The 22,120-nt window shown below is 39.4% G+C and overlaps 2 protein-coding genes across 2 annotated transcripts; one reads left to right on the forward strand and one right to left on the reverse strand.

Moving 5' to 3' along the window:
• Positions 1–301: 301 nt before the first annotated feature.
• mrpl43 (mitochondrial ribosomal protein L43) lies at positions 302–7,851 on the reverse strand. The gene is made up of 3 exons (XM_061707808.1): positions 7,600–7,851; positions 3,109–3,215; positions 302–653 (listed from the first exon to the last, which is right to left on the reverse strand). Exons 1-3 carry the CDS (start codon positions 7,728–7,730, stop codon positions 436–438), a joined length of 456 nt encoding a protein of 151 aa, XP_061563792.1. The 5' UTR covers positions 7,731–7,851; the 3' UTR covers positions 302–435.
• Positions 7,852–8,067: 216 nt separating this feature from the next.
• On the forward strand, positions 8,068–18,560 carry twnk (twinkle mtDNA helicase). Its single transcript, XM_061707714.1, has 7 exons — positions 8,068–8,124; positions 9,879–10,530; positions 13,080–13,782; positions 15,565–15,805; positions 15,910–16,017; positions 17,045–17,186; positions 17,745–18,560. Exons 2-7 carry the CDS (start codon positions 9,904–9,906, stop codon positions 18,093–18,095), a joined length of 2,172 nt encoding a protein of 723 aa, XP_061563698.1. The 5' UTR covers positions 8,068–8,124; positions 9,879–9,903; the 3' UTR covers positions 18,096–18,560.
• Positions 18,561–22,120: the final 3,560 nt, after the last annotated feature.

Here is a 22,120-nt window from a genome sequence, read left to right on the forward strand (position 1 = left end):
ACAGTTTAAGATTAAGATTCCCAGAATATTCACATTTTTTTGAGATAGGATATTTGAGTTTTCTTAAGCTGTAAACCATGATCAGCAATATTAAAATAATAAAAGGCTTGCAATATTTCAGTTGATTTGTAATGAATCCAGAATGTATGACATTTTTGTTTTTGTAATTGCATTACAGAAAATCACAATATTCTAATTTTCTGAGACAGTCCTGTAGATGTGATATTCTCTTTGCTCGTTTCTGCCAGCGACTTTTCTTCTATAGGCAATAGACAGACATTTAAATAATACTCAAATAGTGTCGTATTCAGTATATTTATCCAGGAAAATCCACAGAGAATTTTTTTTACAAAAAAAACAACCAAAGAGCAAGACCTGAAAGTAAAGTCCATTAACTCATTTCCTTGAAACAATCCAAACTTCTTGGTTTAGTCTTTACTGCGCGTCCCGCTGGGGGGCCTTGATGGGGCCGATGGCCGGGGGCCGGTTGGTGAACGGGTGCCACTGGCCCTGGATGCTCGGGCTGTCCGTGTGGAAGGGCTTGCGGAGGCGGATGACGTCCAGGCCCGACTGGTTCGTCAGCTTGGTCAGAAGATCAGAAATCTGAGAAGATGTTTTGTTCGTGACTAATTCTTCTCTCACATTCCCATTTACTGCAAAAGAGGAAGAGAGGAAATCATTCACAAAGAGTCTGGAGAAAACATGAAAACTATTCTCACGCTGGCCTCTACAGGATAATAACGGCACTACATCACAGTAGTTCACTTTTTCATGTTTCTACTACCGGTACTGTACATTTAATCAAAACACAATTTACATTATTTATCCATTTCACCAAATAAAAACACCTAAATGAGTCTTCAACTATAAAGCCATCATCATGATTGGTAGCAGCACTCGCCCAGAGGATCAACTTTATTTTTTAAATAAATAACTAGCTCCATCAGAAAGCTATTTAAAATTTGAGAGAAACTATTCTGGCTAATGATTAAAGTGCATTTTTGTTTAATAGTCTGATAATGAGTTAATTTGTGCCTAAAAACCCATCTGGGATGTATTTTGTTACAACTACGACAAAATTACAGCCAGTACACTTAAAGTTAATGAGTTCAAATGATTATTAATGATTCATCATTGCAAAGCTTGTCATCTTAAAGGTATTGTGACATCATTTTTAACATGCTTTTAACACTATTAAAAGTCTTGGCCAACATCCCTCAAATGTGTCTAAAAGAGTGTAACAAGAAAAACTTCACTCTAGTACTCCATTCCTGGCTTTTTATGACAGTGTTTTTTTGCGCCGTGAAAAACGCTTCCTTTTCTCCCTTTCCTGTCAATCATTGCCCCGCTCCTCCTCCAAACCTCCTCCTCCTCCAGCCATACGCTCACAGCGGCGTCGGAGAGTTAAGCCGGGAGCGACAGGCGAAGCATGCACGGAAAAGCAGCAGGGCGAACCACAGCAAACAATCATAAAAATAAAGGCATGCAAGCAGCACTGTCCCCTTATCTTAAGTCCAGTCAGTGGCCGCGGGTCTTCTTAGCAGTTTTCCTCCGGTGATTAGAACAAAAGAGGCTCTAAACAGCTCCGTGTTAAGCCTGATTTATGGTTCTGCGTTAAATCGACGCAGAGCCTACGCCGTAGGGTTCAGCATACGTAGCGCGTCGCCGCGTAACCCTACGCCGTAGGCTATGCGTCGGTGTAACGCGGAACCATAAATCAGCCTTTATGGTGCACTGGAGAGGAGAGGAGGCAGGGAGCTGGGTGGAGGGGGCGGTGATTTAGCGGATCGTTACGTAACGGCCCGCCACCAAACCAGATGCGCCGTTTTTGCAGTTATGCGGAAAATCCCAGAAAGCACACAATACACTTAATGTTAAAAGTTCGTTGTTTTTGGGTGTAATTGATGTCAAGACACCCAACAAAACACAAAAAATCAAGAAAAATGTGTTTTTCATGTCACAATACCTTTAAACTAAAAATATTGCCCCAGATTAAAGAATTAAACATGTAAGAAAGTAAATAATATGATTATTCACTCTGGATTACCAGGATTTAGTCACATTCCTCAACAACGCTCATAAACTTGTTTCGTCTCCATTTCCTTTGTAAAGTCTATAATAAACATGTTGTTAACAGAATCCCACTGGTAACCAATCAGGTCATTAGAGTGCAACTGTGATTACTTGACGACAGGTAATTACCAGTACTGGAGTTGTAAAAAATGGGGGGGATTGTGGATTTTATCATATGGGGACAGATAATTTGTGCTGATTACAAATAATATAATATATTACAAATAATAGCAGTGACCAAAACACCTGCAGAAATACTGCAGGAATGACATAGCAGCAGTTAAATGCAGCCTTCTGTAAGCTTTAAATATCCACTGGGCTTACATCAAATACATCAAAACACAACAATAAAAAACACTTTTCTGAACTTATCAATATGACTCTGTCCTTCACAGGATAAGTAAAATGGATCACTGCAAAAACTCACAATCTTAACAAGAATATTTGTCTTATTTCTAGTTAAAATGTCTCATTTTAGTTAATCTCATTACACTTAAAACAAGACTCATCACTGGAAAAAACAACAATTTTCACCTGTTTCAAGTAGATTTTCACTTAAAATAAGTAGAAAAATCTGTCAGTGGAACAAGATTTTTTTGCTTGTAATAAGAAGATAAATCTTGTCCCACTGGCAGATTCCTACTTATTTCAAGTGAAAATTTACTTGAAACAGGTGAAAATTGTCAAATAAGTTATTTTTCTGGTGTTATTTTTCTGGTGATGACTCTAAATGCTGAAATAGCAGTAAAATCACATTCATTGATGAAATGACATAAGGGATGGAAAGGAGGGATGGCAGTTTTACAGGGGGGATGATTTGGACCGTTTTTATTTCAGGGGGGATGATTTGGACCGTTTTTATTTCAGGGGGGATGATTTGGACCGTTTTTATTTCAGGGGGAATGCCATCCCCCCCTCATCCCCCCTCATCCCCCTCATCTCCAGTACTGGTAATTACAATCAACGGGGTGGGAAAAGGGAAAGAAATTCAGTATTTAGTCAGGTGAAAAAAGACACATAGTTGTGTAGACTTACAGTATTCTGCCACTATTTTGGGGATATTGGAGGGCTGGGGAGACACGTACACCACCGTGCCGGGGTTCTTCTTGGCATAATCCACCACTCCCTCCTCAATAAAATCCCTGAAAGAGAAGAAGACGACGCTTGGTTGCCGACCGTTTTCATTCACATTTACAAATGTAACCTATCCATCATATTCAAATAATGCAGAAAGTTAATTTACACAAGTACTACAAATGCAAACATGTAAACATTTCAAACAGCTAATTCTACATCATTCTGAACATTTCAAAATCAGTTATATGAACAGCTTTGAAATTATGAGTTGAAATAAAACTGGACAAGTTTAAAGCATCTAAAACGGTGGGAAACTGGCCAAAAATAACCAAAGGCAGGATGGGAAAAATGTACAGAAAATATTGTTTGTATAATGATTACCGGTACATAGTTGTATCCTCCAGGACTGTCTCAGAAAATTTGAATATTGTGATAAAAGTTCTTTATTTTCTGTAATGCAATTATAAAAACAAAAATGTCATACATTCTGGATTCATTACAAATCAACTGAAATATTGCAAGCCTTTTATTATTTTAATATTGCTGATTATGGCTTACAGTTTAAGATTAAGATTCCCAGAATATTCTAATTTTTTGAGATAGGATATTTGAGTTTTCTTAAGCTGTTGATTTGTAATGAATCCAGAATGTATGACATTTTTGTTTTTGTAATTGCATTACATAAAATCACAATATTCTAATTTTCCGAGACAGTCCTGTATATTGTTTTATTATGAGTAGTTCAGCATGGACCACTTTTATCGTAAAGATCAACTTAAACAACAACAAAACTCCTTTAGGTAGGTTAATTTTAGTGTAAAACAAATAGTGTAAACTGCTAAGAGGAAGAAAATGGCCTTAACCAAAGTAGAAACCTGTTAAAACTCTGTCACAGGCAGGGAAGCAAGAGAGGCCAAGCTCAGGTAGTTTAATTAGAGCTGGTTTTTATGAGATGTTACGACTGAACATCTCAACATCAGCAAAACCAAAGAGCTGATCGTGGACTACAGGCAGCGACAGGGAGGGGAACACGCCCCCATATCCCTCACCGGGACTCTGGGGGAGAGAGTCAGCAGCTCCAGGTTCCCCAGAGCTCACGTCAGTGACCTGACCTGGACCTGCACTCAGTCACCGTCACCAAAACTCTCCCTCCTCTGCAGGCTCAGGATGTTCAACATGGACCCCAGGATACTCTGCAACCCCTACAGGTGCAACATCCAGAGAATCCTGACCCGCTGCATCCCCGCCGGGTACGGCAGCTGCACCGTCATCAACCGTCACCAGAGCTGGTAGAGGAGCCAACAATTGTACTCAAGTAAAAGTACTGTTACTTCAGAATAATGTGACTCAAGTACAAGTAAAAAGTAGTCATCCAAATAATTACTTGAGTAAAAGTAAAAAAGTACTTGGTGAAAAAACTACTCAAGTACTGAGTAACTGTTGAGTAACGTCTGATTTATTTTTTTAACACAACCATTCAAACAGACAAAAGTACAAAATAATCATCTTCAGGCAAATTAAATCAATGAAATAATTAAATAATTAAAATTAATAAAAAATGAAAAATAGCTTAAATTAAAATAATCTTAAAGTAAATTCAAGTACTTTAATAAATAATAAAATAACAGAATAAAAAAATAAATTAAGCACAAGTAGCACAAAATTTCCAGCCTTTGTCCTTTTCTTTTTTAACCAGGCAGAACTAGAACAAACATGAACTCATAGAAACTCTGTGTGTGTTTGAGTCTGTGTAAATGTGACAAAACATGCAAAAACAAACATTTTTCCCAAAGAATCACTCAGTGATGTCATGAGATTGACGCGTACGTGGATAAAAGGGATAAAAGAAAAGTAACAGCTCAACGTAGCCTAATGTAGCGGAGTAAGAGTAACAGTTTCTTCTTCACAAATCTACTCAAGTAAAAGTAAAAAGTATAATGATTCAAAACTACTCCTAAAAGTACAACATTTCCCAAAACTCAAGTAAATGTAACGGAGTAAATGTAACTCGTTACTACCAGCTCTGACCGTCAGGCTCTACAGAGGGGGGTCAAAACTGCTCAACATGCCATCCATGGAGCACCTCTACAGCCAGCGGTGCAGGAGGAAATCCAGCAGGATAATCCGTGACCCTCATCACCCCCCCAGCCATGAACTGTCCTGCCAGCTGCCGTCTGGCCGATGGTTACGCAGCATCCGGGTCCTCACCACCGGGAGTGGCAGCTTCATCCCTCAGGCCTCCAGACTGTTGAACTAATGACCCTGAGCCGCCACACACACTGCAGTCACTTCAGTGTACACTGACCACAGCTGTGACCTTTGGCAACGCTGTACTGCACTAGTTTCTGTTAAAGGAGCATGAGGCAGGATTGAGGCAAGATTTATGAAAAAAATGCGTATACTTTTAAGTTTTCTAGTAATAATGTCAGATGAAGCGTTCCAAACCCAAAAGAATGTTTCCTCTAGTGTATCTCTCCGTTGCCTTGAACAGGCTGTGTGCTGCAAAATGTGCTGCAATTGTGACCGGAATTTCCCGCGCTGGGCTGCGGATGTGACGTCACATGACGCTGCATGCACGTTCTCGGCGGCGTACGAGTAAACATTGGATACACGTTTGAGTCATGGAGGCAGCTTCAACTTGAATTGGGACTGAAAACAGAGGCTGACATGGCTCATTTCCTACTGACCAGGTAAGATAACATTATAAGTCTGATTTAGAGCTTGATTTGAAAATCACATGAGATTACACACGAGCTCCCGTGCCGGCTTGGCTGTTGGCTGCAGGAACCCCGACGGTCGTCGTAGCGCTAATGAGTCTCATTTCTTATTCTTGCCTCATGCTCCTTTAACATTCTCTGTTGATTCTTTTTATTATTGTTTTATTAGAAACTTCTCAATTTTCTTGCTTATTGCAGTGTTGAAGGGAGTCTGTGACACGAGTTTCTCAAAGGTAACTCTGCTGTTGTAGCTTGTTGTGCACTTGACAATAAAGGACTTTGAACTTTGAATTTAATGCAAGTGGGAGGATGAACTTGGATGATGAGATACTGACCAAAGTAACCCATCTGAACTAACGCCAGCCAAGGCCAAGGCCAAATAACAGACACTGATGAGTGGAGGGGCTGTGCAGCTACCCAAAGTTCAATCGGGACTTCAAATTTATGGCTCCCAACAATTCAAAATTAATGTACTGGAGAAAGAAAATACATATACTGTGTATGATTAGGATATTTTCCTGCTTTGACACACTTGATTCCAATGAACAGGTCACCATCACCTTGTCATCTACACTATCCATTCATTTGAAACTTCAGGTGGTCAAGAGTACGATTGCCAAGTTATGTTCCCCCCAAAAACAAGCCCGCTGCTTGTTTTCTCCCCCTCTTATCATAGGGCCTGTGGAGTTTGGGTTGGGTTTGTTGTCACATAGTCTTCCTTTTCATAAAGAAATGTAATAATAAAATAACAACTGTATGTATTAGTCTCCTTGACATGACCTGGAAGCAGTTAAAAAACTACATAAGAGGGAATGCGTTTTTCAAAAAAGAAGAAGAATGCTTTAAAAGCAGTAAAAGAAGTTGTGTGCCTTATTTGTCTCTAGTTGTAATTAATCAGCAAATGAGGGACATAATGTGTTAGTGGTTTTTATAATGGGCTTGGGGTTTGATCGCTGGGTCACGTGGTTAGGAATCGATTAAAAAAGCAACAAACTTAACAGATACTGGGGGGACATCCTCCCCATTTCCAAACTAAAATTAACTTCACTAAAGCACAACATTACTGTCAATCCCGTACTGATGTGTGAGAAGACTTTACACAGCTGATCCATGATCAACACAACACCTCCGGGATCTGTATGAACCACAGACTGGTGCCGGGCTCGTCTGGACCAGTGTTCTGCCAATCCATGCTCCCTGCCGAGAAATGCTACTTTGTGGTTCTGCGCATGCGCACAGTCGATTTTCAAAGTTTGCAACGCCAATCATTTCTTGCACGATGTAAAATTGATAATATGGGATGTTGAGTATTTGATCCTTCAAAATACACTACCCATGACATGAATTGCATTACACTTGTGAACATTATACGATAAAGAGGAAAAAAAAAACAATTCTATGGCTTTATTTGATAGTCATTCAGTCATTGGCCTTTATTTAACCAGGCAGGTCATTAAGAATAGAATACTTTATTCTATGTTTAAGAACACATTCTTATTTACAATGACGGCCTGGCAAGAGACATGGACCACTTGGGGGGAAAAGTAAGTGGGTTAGGGAGTAGAACACAGTAAAATTGTAGCTCTACAAATGGTAGAAAACCATTAGGGAGCATTTTTTGGCAAAGCAGCAAAAATTGTCAGAACACCGGTACCAGCCCCGGCTGGTCTGGACCATGGATGTATTATATTAACGGTCTGGACGGGTCTCACCATGGATGTATTGATCTCACCTGACTCCCAGCGAGCTCTGAGCTTTCTTGGAGAAGACGATGGAGACTCTCTTGAGCTGACACACGTACCGACCCAGCCCGTTCTGCAGAACACTCCTCAGGAAGCGGCTCGGGGTTCCTCTGGACGTCATGGTTCAGATCCAGGCTCTGCCTGACACTCACGGATCACAAACGAACCAGTTCAAGTCGTTACGGGTTATTTAAAACCTTAGAGGACGACTGGACGGACATGCTCTCTCACCGTCCGCCCGAAATAACGTCCGGAGTGAAACACAGACACATAAACACACGGTTAGGCACCAGTTATGAACATAATATACTTCTGGCACCAGCGCATTATCCTTTTATTAATTTATGATATAAAAGATACAATTTAAAGACGTTGAGGTTATTTCCATATTTAATATAGCCATTTATATTTCCAAATATTCCACACCGTGTTTCCTGCGGACTTCTTTTTCGTGCGCACCGAAAGCCCGGGTTGCAGAGGAGCATGGGAGGAGAGGGGGTCAGACCTTACTGCAGGTAAACACCAGTTTAACTATTTATCACTTTATTAAACCTCGTGTGATTCAGAGGATAGATTTGATTTACTCCCGTGCGTGTTTTAATGCACGAACTGTGTTGATTGAACTAAAACAGTGGAGGTTTTTGCTGCTTCAGCAGCAGCCCGTGCTGTTATGTGCTGTTATGTGGTATGACACCCCAGTGTTACCTTTCTACTGCTGCCAGGAATCATCTGTTTTGTTATTATTTTTTTTTGGAACTTAATTTTTATTTAGTTTTCAACAACAATACACCACATACATTTTCTTCTTTCTTTTTCCCTTTTTAAGCTGCATACAACATTTGTACACATGCTTAAGTATTAAGCAAATAAAACAAGAGAAAACAAGATAATTATTCACTCCAAAATATACGTATATAATAACAAACCCATAAATTAAAAAAAAATTAGTAAAGTCAATACTAATAATTGTCCACTCCAAGGTACAAGGGTGTGTATAAAAAAGCAGGCACAATATTTACTCTAGGAAAAATTGGCATGTGTATAAATCTGTGTATAGAGGGAATACAGTAAGAATTAGGCAGGTGGACCGAGCAACATTGGGTAATAGACCTCATTGTATTAATAAAGCTATGACATATTAATAAAGCGGCTCCACCGCCTAGGGCTGTTCGATTTTGCCCAAAAATAAAATCTCGATTTTTTTTCTCTCAAAATCCGATTTTCGATTACGATTATTTTGTGAATTGACAAAAGGCAAAGAAATGATTTCAAATATGCTGTTTTTTTATTATTTTTATCATCAAACTTTGATCTTATTAAACCAAAAATGAATGAATAAAGTGCAAAACTCTGAAAAAATCAGCAAATCAGCACTTGCAAACATACAGTAAGTTATATTTCCAATTAAATAAAACAAGACATTTTCTAATTAAACTAAACTGGGTCTTTGCATGCTAAATAATAATGCAACCCATGAAGGAGGTAGAGGTGTGTAATGTTAGTCATTACATTTGCTATTCACATTTGCAAGTTTTTTGCAAGGAACACGAGCCGGTCTACCGCATCTGGCTTGAGGGATGCCCGGTGGCATGTTACAACGCCCCCTCCTACACTAAAGAGCCTCTCCGATGGGGCACTTGTCGCAGGTATTGAGAGGTATTTCCATCAATCATTAATATGGTATCAATCATTAATATGGTATCAATCATTAATATGTGTGCAGACAAGGTAAAAAAAAATTTTTTTTAAAAAGTGAAAAATCGATTTTACGAGTTTCACGTTTTAACATCGTTCTAATTACATAATCGCGATTACGATTTAAAATCGATTAATCGAACAGCCCTACCACCGCCTAATAAAGGTGTATTTTTGGAGCCTTAATGAGTAAGTGATTTGCTCCATTTGATAGAGATCCCATACTTTTTGGATCCATATATTGTATGTGGGAGGGTCTGATAGTAATGCACTTCAAGGCTGCAGTAAATAATATATTTAAAAGGTATTTCTTGGCCCTCCCGTCCAGGCTTTTGTGTATTACTCCCAGCAGTGCCACTGGGGGGTCTTGTGGAATATCCTGTTGAAAAATCTCTTTGTGGCATCAAATACCTCTCTCCAGAATACACTTAACTTAGGACATAGCCAGAATATATGGGTGTGATTGGCAATGTGTGTCCCACAATTCCTCCAGCACGAGCTGGGATGTGTCGGCCCATTTTGGATACTATTTCTGGCTGTTTTGTTATTTTTTAATCCTAATATGTGTTTACAGGTTGAGTGCATCAGCTTGGTAGTCGATGTGGAGAGGCCTGGTGCTGAAGGGCACCACCTGCTTGTTGCAGGTGGCAGCTCAGAGGTTTCTGCACCACCAAAGACCCTTTCCCTCCCTCTGTTTGAGACTCATCAGTCAGAGACTCCTTCACAAACCCACCCAGGCTCCATACGGGACTACAGACATCCTCCTGTCACACCTCGGGGTCAGGGGTTATAAAAAAGATGCCAAATCCCCCGTGGAGCTCCCTTTGAGTCCCATCACAGTCACAGACATCAAACAGTATCTACGCTCCAAGGATATTCCCTTCCACGATGGCTACAGCTGCCTCCACATCCCCAGCATCTTCATGGACCCGTCCACGAGGAAGGACGCCTTCTCTTTGTTCATCAACAAAACCACGGGGCAGTTTGTGTGCAAAGACGCCCTGGTGGAGGGGAGCTGGGAGGACCTGCAGGACTGTCTGGAGGTGATGCAGAAGGAGGAGCATGACTTCCTCAGCCCACACGTGATGCTGGGGCATCAGGAGAGCATGGAGGAGCAGGAGGAGAGGGAGCGGGAGCTGAGGGAGGTGCGGGGGATCTGGTCCAGCTCGGTGCCCTTCGCTGACGTACCTGAGGACGAGGCTCAGCTCATTAAAACCATGTTCCAGGTATTTTCACTTTGTTTTGGAGATTGTTTTCTTTGGCTACAATGTTGTTGCCAGACGCCACCACGTCCACATTATAATCATTAAAAAGAAAATACAATGACTACAAATACAGGACTGTCTCAGAAAATTAGAATATTGTGATAAAGTTCTTTATTTTCTGTAATGCAATTTAAATAAATGTCATACATTCTGGATTCATTACAAATCAACTGAAATATTGCAAGCCTTTTATTATTTTAATATTGCTGATTATGGCTTACAGTTTAAGATTAAGATTTGCAAAATATTCTAATTTTTTGAGATAGGATATTTGAGTTTTCTTAAGCTGTAAGCCATGATGAGCAATATTAAAATAATAAAAGACTTGCAATATTTCAGTTGATTTGTAATGAATCCAGAATGTATGACATTTTTGTTTTTGTAATTGTAAAAAACAGAAAATCACAATATTCTAATTTTCTGAGACGGTCCTGTAGTTCTGCATGACATGAACACGAGATAAACCAGATCCCAGTTCTGTGAGGTGAAATAAATGCTATGCTTCCTTACATTTAAGCTTTATTTATAATTGCCTGTTCTCTTTTTAAGGTTAGATTTCAAAAGTGTGCATTTTATAACAACAAGAGAAATATAACCACAAACAGCATTTATCACCACATCATGAGCATTTATTTATACAACTACTTTTGTTCATATTTTTCAGACCTAAAAAAAGAGACATTGTATAAAAATCTAAAAGACTGCTGACATAATTCTTTTGTTTTGCATGATTTGTCAGATATTTTAATCAAATTCAGATATAGAAACCCTGATTGACACTGTGGACACATAACTTAACATGACATAATGCCTCGTTTTAAGACTTGTGCTGGTAGAGATGTTAAAGGTCCTTTATAATCAACCAAAGTGTCACATTTATGTTCCTTGGTCAAGTTGTGTGAAATATTTGCAAGAAACAGGAAAAAAATAGAAAGGTCCTTACTATTTTAACCGTTAAAGAAGAGTTGCAACATCTTCACGGTTTGCTCATGCAGAACTGGTTTGAGCACAGAGAGCTGTGTGCACGTCAGACAAAGAGAAGACACCAGACCCTGAAAACACCTGAAGCCAAATATAAAACACATATTAGGGCTGGGGATTGATTCAAATGTCAAGATTCGATTCGATTCCGATTCTTAAGATTCAGAATCGATTATCAAGATTTGATTCGATCCAATATTGATTTTGGCTACTGTTAATAAAACAGTTTTTTCAGCTGTTGCATGAATTATATGACTGTAGTTCTGCAACATATGAATACTAGTATTATATTGAGATTCAACAGCAAGTATTGCAGCTAATGATGCTGTAAGGACCAATCAGCTCCCAGAATGCTGATAGAACTGCTTTCAGAATCATCGTAGGGCAGAATTACCAAACAGATCCAGGGAGGAAACAGAGACGGAGGAAATCGGTTTTATTTTTTCCCCATTTATTAGAATTTGGTTTTTAAAATGTATGCAAATGTAACCCCAAGACAGTATATAAAGTAATGAAATATAGACAATTTATGCAATTATAACTGAAAACTTTAATGTTTTCATACCTTTAAACACATTTAAAGGCAAAAACATGACACTAGTTATTCTCGTGCCCAACAAAATATTCCTTTTTTGGGCGTAAACAAAAAAATACCAAAAGCTGTAATGTAATGATGAAAAAAAAAATAAAAAAAAATTTAAATCGATCTTTAGACTTATGAATCGATTTTTAGGAATTAATATGAGAATTGATTTAAAATCGGAGAATCGATCTTTTCAACACAGGCCTACTTGTAATTGCATGTAACAACTCTGGATAGGGCTGGGCGATATGGACCAAAAGTCATATCTCGATATTTTCTAGCTGAATGTTGATACTCGATATATATCGATATTTTTTCTGTGCCATAATTGGGGTTTCCTCCAAAGCATTATAGCATAGCATCTCTGTTAGCATCTCTGTTAGCTTAATTTTTTCTGAGGCAAACCCTTAAAAAAACAGTCAGTTTTAATACAAAGCCTCGTGCCAAATGTCTCACAGGTTCCTTTATTAACAGAGGTCTGCACAATATCAACATGTATAAAACAAATGAAATAAAAATAAACTGCCTGCACATATAGAATAAAAATGCTTCTTGAATAAAATAAAACAAATATCCCTTTCCTGCATAACAATTAAATTAAAATACACTGTGCAATTAATACAATGTAGACAGTAACAGGCAGACTTTTCCACTGAGGTTGACAGTTGTGCAAATAACAAAACATTTGTGCAAATCTCAAATAAAACATTCAAGTCAATTTGTCACAAAATAAGCTATATCAAAATCATTAAAAAAAAAATATATATTTTTTTTTAATTTTTTTTAATGGATATAAACAATATTGTCTCGTACCATATCGCGTTTAAAAATATATCGATATATATTTAAATCTCGATATATCGCCCAGCCCTAATCGCATGTAACAACTCTGGATTGCCTTCTTTCAATCTGATCTTCATTATCAGTATTTTAACTTTTCTTCCAGATCACAAAGATCTCCAACGCGACCCTGAAGAAGTTTGGTGTGAGGATCTTCAAGCCCACCAAGAGTCTGGTTCTACCCTGGTTCGGTGGACCCGACTCCTCCTTGAAGGGGATCAAGCTCATTTCTGCCCAAAGGACGGACGATGACAAAGTCACGTACAACGAAGCCACGGTTCCGAGGAACAGCTCCTACTACAACCTGTTTGGCCTGCCGCTCATCAGCCGGCTGGACGCGGAGGTGGTGGTGACGGGTCACGAGCTGGACACGCTGGCCGTGAGCCAGGCCACGGGCCTGCCCAGCGTGGCTCTGCCCCGCGGCGTCAGCTGCCTCCCCCCCGTCCTGCTGCCCTACCTGGAGCAGTTCAAGCGGGTCACGCTGTGGCTGGGAGGAGACATTCGGTCCTGGGAGGCGTCCAAGATCTTCTCCCGGAAGCTGGGTCTGAGGCGGTGTGCGCTGGTGCGGCCCGGGGAGTTCCAGCCACACCCGGCCCAGGCGCTGGCCCAGGGCAAGAACCTGAGTCGCATCGTCAAAGCCGCCATCCCGGCGGCTCACAGGTCCATCGTTTCCTTCAAGCAGCTCCGGGAGGACGTGTACGGAGAGCTGCTCAACACGGATCAGGTGGCCGGAGTCAAGTGGAGCAGGTTTCCTGAGCTCAACAAGATCCTGAAGGGACACCGGAAGGGAGAGCTCACGGTCTTCACAGGTATTCATTTAGCTGGAAATTATAATTAAAATAGTTCAAGTTTATCACTTTTCAATAACTGATGGAAAAAAGGACTCCAATAGTAGGAATGGGTGATATTTTACCGTTAACGATAAACCGTCAAAAAAATTCCCCACGGTGAGAATTTGTCATCTTGTGGTAAAAACCATAAATTCCCGTTGATGACGTTTTTGTGTAAAACTGATTTATGGTTCTGTGTTAAATCAACGCACAACGTACGTGAAGGAAGGAAGGAAGGAAGGAAGGAAGGAAGGAAGGAAGGAAGGAAGGAAGGAAGGAAGGAAGGAAGGAAGGAAGGAAGGAAGGAAGGAAGGAAGGAAGGAAGGAAGGAAGGAAGGAAGGAAGGAAGGAAGGAAGGAAGGAAGGAAGGAAGGAAGGAAGGAAGGATTGATTGATGAGGTTTTTGTGTAAAAAACATGGCTGATCTGAGTCATTCCAGTTTTGCAGTACAGCTGTAACTCATTTAATTGGGTTTTATCAATTCAATGTAATTGGTGTAGTTTAGTAGTATTTAGTATCTTTTAGAGCAGTGTTTTGGGGGCTGCAAAGACTGAATGTGGTGATAGATTTATAGTTACAAAGGTGGAGTTGAATTGGTATTTTTTTTTATCGTTTTTTTATCGATAAATGCCAGAAATGATCGTGATACATTTTTTTAGTCCATACCGCCCATCTCTATCCAATAGATCCTCTCTCTCCCTACATTTCATATAGAAAATTATGCAAGGCTAACAAATTGAATGTCCTTGTTTCTTTTATACATAATTGCTATAGAGTGAAACAAAACAAACAGACGGGAGGAACAATCGGCTGAAGTTTCCCTAAAAATAAAAGTTTTGATTGTTGTGGTCTCCAAGAGAGTTAAAACTGCCAAAACAAAGAAAAAAATGGAAACAAAATCCAGAAATAAGCTCCAAATCTGAGCCAGGAACCACATGGCTTTTTGCTGAAGATTAAATTTCAGCTAAACCGTCTGGAGAAGAACATTTGGGGCAAATATATAATTATTCTGTTTGTAGTAGGGCTGGGGATCGATTCAAATGTCAAGAATCGATTCGATTCCGATTCTTAAGATTCAGAATCGATTATCAAGATTTGATTCGATTCGATTCCGATATCGATTTGGGTTAGTGTTATTAAATAACTGTTTTTCAGCTGTTGCATGAATTATATGACTGTAGTTATGCAAAATATTACTACTAGTATTATATTGAGATTCAACAGCAAGTATTGCAGATAATGATGCTGTAAGGACCAATCAGCTCCCAGAATGCTGATTGAACTGAAACAGAAACATCGTGGGGCAGAATTACCAAACAGATCCAGGGAGGAAACGGAGACGGATGAAATCGCTTTTATTTTTTCCCACATTCCATTTTTATTTGTTCCATTTTTTATCTATTTTGGTTTTTAATTTTTGAGCATTTGGTTTTTAGCATTTTTTTAACCTAACACTTTAATGTTTTCATACCTTTAAACATATTTAAAGGCAAAAACATGGCCCCAGTTATTCTCGTGTCCAACAAAACATTCATTTTTTTGGGGATAAACAAAAAAATAACCAAAAGTTGTAATGTAATGATGAAAAAAAAAAATACATAAATAAATAAAAGAAACCCCCCCCCCAAAAAAAAAAAAAAAATCGATCTTTAGACATATTAATCGATTTTTAGGAATTAATATGAGAATCGATTTAGAATTGGGAAATCGATTTTTTCAACACAGGCCTAGCTTGTAGTAACCGTGGCGTTTCCTGACCAGGTCCCACCGGGAGCGGGAAGACCACCTTCATCAGCGAGCTGGCCTTGGACCTGTCCATGCAGGGCGTCAACACGCTGTGGGGCAGCTTTGAGATCAACAACGTGCGTCTGGCCAAGATCATGCTGACGCAGTTTGCCATGCAGAGGCTGGAGGAGAACCTGGAGCAGTACGACTTCTGGGCAGACAAGTTTGAGGAGCTGCCGCTCTACTTCATGACCTTCCACGGGCAGCAGAACATAAAGTGAGTGATCAGCGCCGCTGGACTTTACTCAGCCGGGCCTTTATTTTCATCAGTTGGAAGGTGTGAGTCGGCTCCGTTGACCTTTCTCCATATTTCGTCTGCAGGACGGTGCTGGAGACGATGCACCATGCTGTCTACCTGTACGATATCAACCACGTCGTCATTGACAACCTGCAGTTCATGATGGGGCAAGAAAACCTCTCCGTAGACAAGTGAGTAATAACATTCTCATTTAATTGTGCCAAAAGGGTTTGTTAAAACACGTAGCTTTTATGTTTGTTGCAGAAAAAGCCCTCAGTTAGTTGTAGGGGTGTAACGATACACTAATCTCACGATACGGTACGATCCACGATATTGAGGTCACGATAACGATACGATATTATAGCAGTATCTTTTAACAACCTTGCATGAGGAACATATGACTGGAAAAAATTGTCTTTTATTTGAAAGACACAACATACAAAACAATGCTGTGTGTTTGCCCTATTGTTACAGTTTGTAATGCTTTATAACTGTTTAAGTTTTAAAGAGAAAGCCAGGCCAACCATTTTCCACAAACTGAACTAAAAGTAAATGTCAGGTTTGCATTATGCATCTTCACTTTCATACAAGTACAAATATTTAGACACAAACTGAATAGTTTCTCTCATGTATGACTTGACTTTTTTCTTTTCCAGAAATTTAACAACTAAAATTAAATAAATAAAAGTAAATAAATACATACAATTTTCCATCATAAAAAGATTGATTCATGCTCACCTTATAAGTGTAAGAGGAGATTTATTTTTGTTAAGAAGGTTATTTTGGTAATTGAGGGTTGATTATTTTATAAATATATTCTTTATATTCTGATGTAAATCAGGGACTATAATGACACTAGTCAGTTTATCTGTAGTGATTAGTCTGTTTTAGATTGGGCGGAGTGATACGCCACAGTACGGCACTAGGTGCTGTGTTGATGTTCTAAAATCCTACACTGTTGAGGGACATTAAAGTACACTGGAACTCAGCAGAAGTTTCCCCGTGTTTATCCTACTCACCACCCCAAAAAGGTTTAATTTAATAAGGTAAGGCTTAACTCTACACCAGCCTTACATCAGTAAAAGTTCAGAGCTCAAAACCCTGCAAGAGTCCCGTGATCGGGACCAAAACGGTACTAGTTTCTTCTGAGCGGAGGAAGTTAGTTAGTTGTGTTTGGAAAAGAACAGCTGGAAATCCAGTTTACTCCCTTTCCTCCAGGTTTGCGGTGCAGGACCACATCATCGGGGTGTTCAGGAAGTTTGCAACCAACAGCAGCTGCCACGTCACTCTGATCATCCACCCCAGGAAGGAGGAGGACGACCGGGAGCTGCAGACGGCCTCCATCTTTGGTTCTGCTAAGGTGTGAAAGGAAACTAAAGTTCAGTTTTCACTTAAAGCTGGGTAGACACTGTGTGATATTTTAAACAGTTTGATTCAGCCCCATCTCACACTGCACAACTAGATCGCTGAGTTCAAACAGCCCACGGTTGAAAACTCAAAAGAAAAACTCAAAAGAAAGAAAACTCAAATATCCTATCTCAAAAAATTTGAATATTCTGGGAATCTTAATCTTAAACTGTAACCCATAATCAGCAATATTAAAATCAGAATCAGAAAAAGCTTTATTGCCAGGTCAGACATAAATCAGACGAGAGAACTTGACTCCGGTTTACACCGATGGCCCCATTAATACGGACGCCAAAATAATAAAAGGCTTGCAATATTTCAGTTGATTTGTAATGAATCCAGAATGTATGACATTTTTGTTTTTTTAATTGCATTACAGAAAATAAAGAACTTTATCACAATATTCAAATTTTCTGAGACAGTCCTGTATTTTTGTTTGAGCTGTTTAATTCATGGTGAAAAGATTTGAATCTAATTGGATTTATCTTACATGAACTTTGACCTGTTCCAGGCTAGCCAGGAGGCAGACAACGTGCTGATCCTGCAGGAGAAGAAGCTGGTGACGTGTCCGGGCCGCAGGTCCCTGCAGGTCACCAAGAACCGCTTCGATGGAGACGTGGGAATCTTCCCCCTGGAGTTCCTCAAGTCTTCGCTCACCTTCTCAGCCCCCCTCAAAGGTAAGCTCAAGCTGAGGAAGGTCCCGAGCAAGTCTGAGAGCGAGGACGAGGTCCAGGAGAGTCCTGCGGCGACAAGGAAAGGGGAGCTGAAGGAAGAGAAGGTAGAGAAAGCACCGAAAACAACGAAGGCCCCACGAACTGTCAAGACTCCGTCAAGTGGGAAAGAAACCCTCCAGAAGAAATAAAGAAAAGTGTCATATATAAATTTAACGTTGATTGGGAGTCGTTTGAGCCGAATCGGGCTCAAAACCCTTGCGTGAAGAGCAAATAAGCTACATATAAACGTCCAAGTACAAAATCAAGACAATATGAAATATGTTAAATAAAAGCGTTGACTTGATGAAACTTTCAGAATCCATAAAATTCAGATTCATAAGAATTTATTGTGGAAAGAAGGACATCAGAATGTAAAAGGATGTTATGTCAAACGTGTACTGTATACACTGTAAGAAAGTAATTCTGCACGTAAAGTAGGGACTGTGTTTAGATGCTGCTGTTCTTCAGTGTGGAACGATACTGTGATATCCAGATCCTCTGCATTTCACCTAACACGATTACTGTCTGCTTGCTAGGACTGCAGGGGAATTACCAGATTACCAGAATGTGTTCTCTACTGACTTCTTTTGTATTTTTTCTAATAAAAGGCCCGTGGCGCAGATTGTGTTTTCATTTCCGGCCGGCAGGGGGCGGTGTGGTCAAACAGACAGCTGGGGGACGGACGAGGAGCTGGAGGATTTCCTCCAAGCTGATAAACTTTCTGTTGTTTCCTTAACTTTAGAATTTCCTCCTCTTTCTGGCGTAGAGTCACCTTTAACTCACTGTTCTCTTCAGTACTCGAGTTGTAAAATAAAATCAGGGGGGGTGGTGGATTTTATCATACGGGGACAGATAATTTGTGCTGATTACAAATAATATAATATATTACAAATAATAGCAGTGACCAAAACACCTGCAGAAATACTGCAGGAATGACATAGCAGCAGTTAAATGCAGCCTTCTGTAAGCTTTAAATATCCACTGGGCTTACATCAAATACATCACAACAATAAAAAACACTTTTCTGAACTTATCAATATGACTCTGTCCTTCACAGGATAAGTAACATGGATCACTGCAAAAACTCACAATCTTAACAAGAATATTTGTCTTATTTCTAGTTAAAATGTCTCATTTTAGTAAAAAAATCTTATTACAATTAAAACAAGACTCATCACTGGAAAAAACAACAATTTTCACCTGTTTCAGGTAGATTTTCACTTAAAATAAGTAGAAAAATCTGCCAGTGGAACAAGATTTTTTTGCTTGTAATAAGAAGATAAATCTTGTCCCACTGGCAGATTTTCCTACTTATTTCAAGTGAAAATTTACTTGAAACAGGTGAAAATGGTCAAATAAGTTATTTTTCTGGTGATGACTCTAAATGTTGAAATAGCAGTAAAACCACATTCATTGATGAAATGACATAAGGGATGTAAAGGGGGATGGCAGTTTTACAGGGGGGATGATTTGGACCGTTTTTATTTCAGGGGGGGATACCACCCCCCCTCACCCCCCTCAACTCCAGTACTGCATGTGCGACACACTGGCCTGCTACTGTGTGTCCAAGCAGAGGTATTTCATTAGTCTCCTGCCAGGTGGGAGATGTGTCACACAAAAAAAGACACACAAAGTGGCAAGCGACAGTTCCTTGGGCTGCTTTCTTGGGAAGAAGAAGAAAAAAAGAAAAAAAAAAGATATGGTTTCAATCAGGCTAAGTGGCTAGATCACCGTTTCCTCTTCTGTACAGTAGTAGTAGGTTCTGTGGTCCATGAAGACCAGGTGAGAGGAAAGGTGATAGGAGAGGGTTGGAGGAAGAGAATCACCCGGAGGACGTCTCAGAAGACGAAGGGCGTCCGAGGCAAGAAACCAGTGTAAACTTAAACAGGAAATTCCACTGGCATTTATGGCTTAAAAGCTGTCTGATTTTACAAAGCTGAAGAAAATGTATCCCAGAGCAAAGACGTGACAAGCAAAGATGTGTTTCTGCGTGTGATACAAATAATTACAAACAAGTGTTTGTGAATCTGAAGGAGCAACAGCTCTTTTTATTGTCTTGTTCTGTTTACTGTTTTTGGACACTGACAGTTAAATCCGATCAAATGACACTGAAGAGACGCTGAGTAACTATACAGGACTGTCTCAGAAAATTAGAATATTGTGATAAAGTCCTTTATTTTCTGTAATGCAATTTAAAAAAAACAAAAATGTCATACATTCTGGATTCATTACAAATCAACTGAAATATTGCAAGCCTTTTATTATTTTAATATTGCTGATTATGGCTTACAGTTTAAGATTAAGATTCCCAGAATATTCTAATTTTTTGAGATAGGATATTTGAGTTTTCTTAAGCTGTAAGCCCATGATCAGAAATATTAAAATAATAAAAGGCTTGCAATATTTCAGTTGATTTCTAATGAATCCAGAATGTATGACATTTTTGCATTACAGAAAATAAAGAACTTTATCACAATATTGTAATTTTCTGAGACAGTCCTGTAGGTTACCTCCTCCTCACACCTGTGACTGAGCCTCCCTCCTGCATCGCATTGCACGATTAATTATTTAGAGCTAGTGACTTTTAATAAATCCAAAGCAGCTTGACATGAATTTTTCATAGTTAAAAACCCATTTTCCAGCCTCGGCTACACTGGTGTGAAATTACAGGTGGACTCAGCAGCTTTCAGGGGTGAGACAATCACAACTGTGCTGCTGCTGCTGCTGCTGCTGCTGCAGGATGTGCTGATGTCGTCATCACAGGGATTACTCAGGGAATATGTACGTATTTGCATGTTTTATAGGTATTTCAGGATTTGCTTACTTGGCAGCCATGGAGAATGAATTTTTATTGCTCGCCCTGGAAATCACACTATATAAATTGTATCTGTTTAAATGTGGTTACATGCAGTTAATGCGGAGCAGCAATCCCATTTCATGCCACTGGAAATACCTCAGAGTGCATCCCAGAATCAGAGGTCTTACAGGCTCAGCTGTCTTCCATCTCTGATGGTTTTTCATAATTAACATTACATGAAGTCATTTAGAACCACAAGAACTGCACAAGGAAAGAAGGAAAGAAATGAAAAAGATAGCGTGAGTGGAAAATAGATAAACAACAGCTAAAATCATGTGGGATGCTCACAGTGCTGCATAAATTGAACACATGAGGCGAGCTCACAGGGGAGATGGCAAGCCTACAGACGCTGCAGAAATGTGTCTGAACTCTGGATATAAAATAGTGTCAGTTGATCAAATGACGACTGGTGTAATTGTCCGTGCAACAAATAATCCATCACCTTTTGACCTTTTGACCTTTTGACCTGCCTGCAACTGTTGTCAGTCATAACCCCACAGATCCAAGATGTAGTTGTTTTTTGTGAGGTAAGAAGAAAACAGTTCCCAAAGTGGCATCTTATCAAGCAAAGGTTTACAAGACACAAGCAGTATTCAAGAAACTTGATTCCATTACAAACCAATGCAGAGACTGAGGCTGATCTACTGCACCTTCCAGAAACTGAGCATGCAAAGTGTCACTCCTCTCAAAGCACGACGAGACGCAGGTTTTCTTTTACGGGTTTATTCTTTGGTTCATCTTCTTAAACCTCCCAAAACCGTGAAAACTAAAACATATAATACACAGTATTAGAGTGACAAAGGCTGACACAAATCACACCATAATGAATGAATGAACAAAATGATAAACAAAACAAACCTCGTTGGCTGCATTGATGAATGAGATAAAGTAAAGTCCTTGGTGACTTAAGTCCTTGTCATTAACAGTCCTGAAGTTGTGAATATACTTAATGAATGAATGAATGAATGAATGAATGAATGAATGAATGAATGAATGAATGAATGAATGAATGAATGAATGAATGAATGAATGAATGAATGAATGAATGAATGAATGAATGAATGAATGCTAAAGTCCTCCGGTTTAGCTGGCCAACTTAGGGTCATACGTCACACACACGCGCCTGAGGTTGCATTTCAAAATAAAAGTTCGCCCTTAAAACACAGGTAAGTATACAAAAATAACCAAATAAAATTCATTATAAAAATATCAAAACCCTTTGCATGAAAACACTTAACACGTAATGAATGCTTGTTACACAAAGCATCTGTTACACAAAGGGACACATACTTTGAGAAAATAAAAACTTTCCTAAAG

Source organism: Cololabis saira, chromosome 19, assembly GCF_033807715.1.
Source record: "Cololabis saira isolate AMF1-May2022 chromosome 19, fColSai1.1, whole genome shotgun sequence".
NCBI lineage: Eukaryota > Metazoa > Chordata > Actinopteri > Beloniformes > Belonidae > Cololabis > Cololabis saira.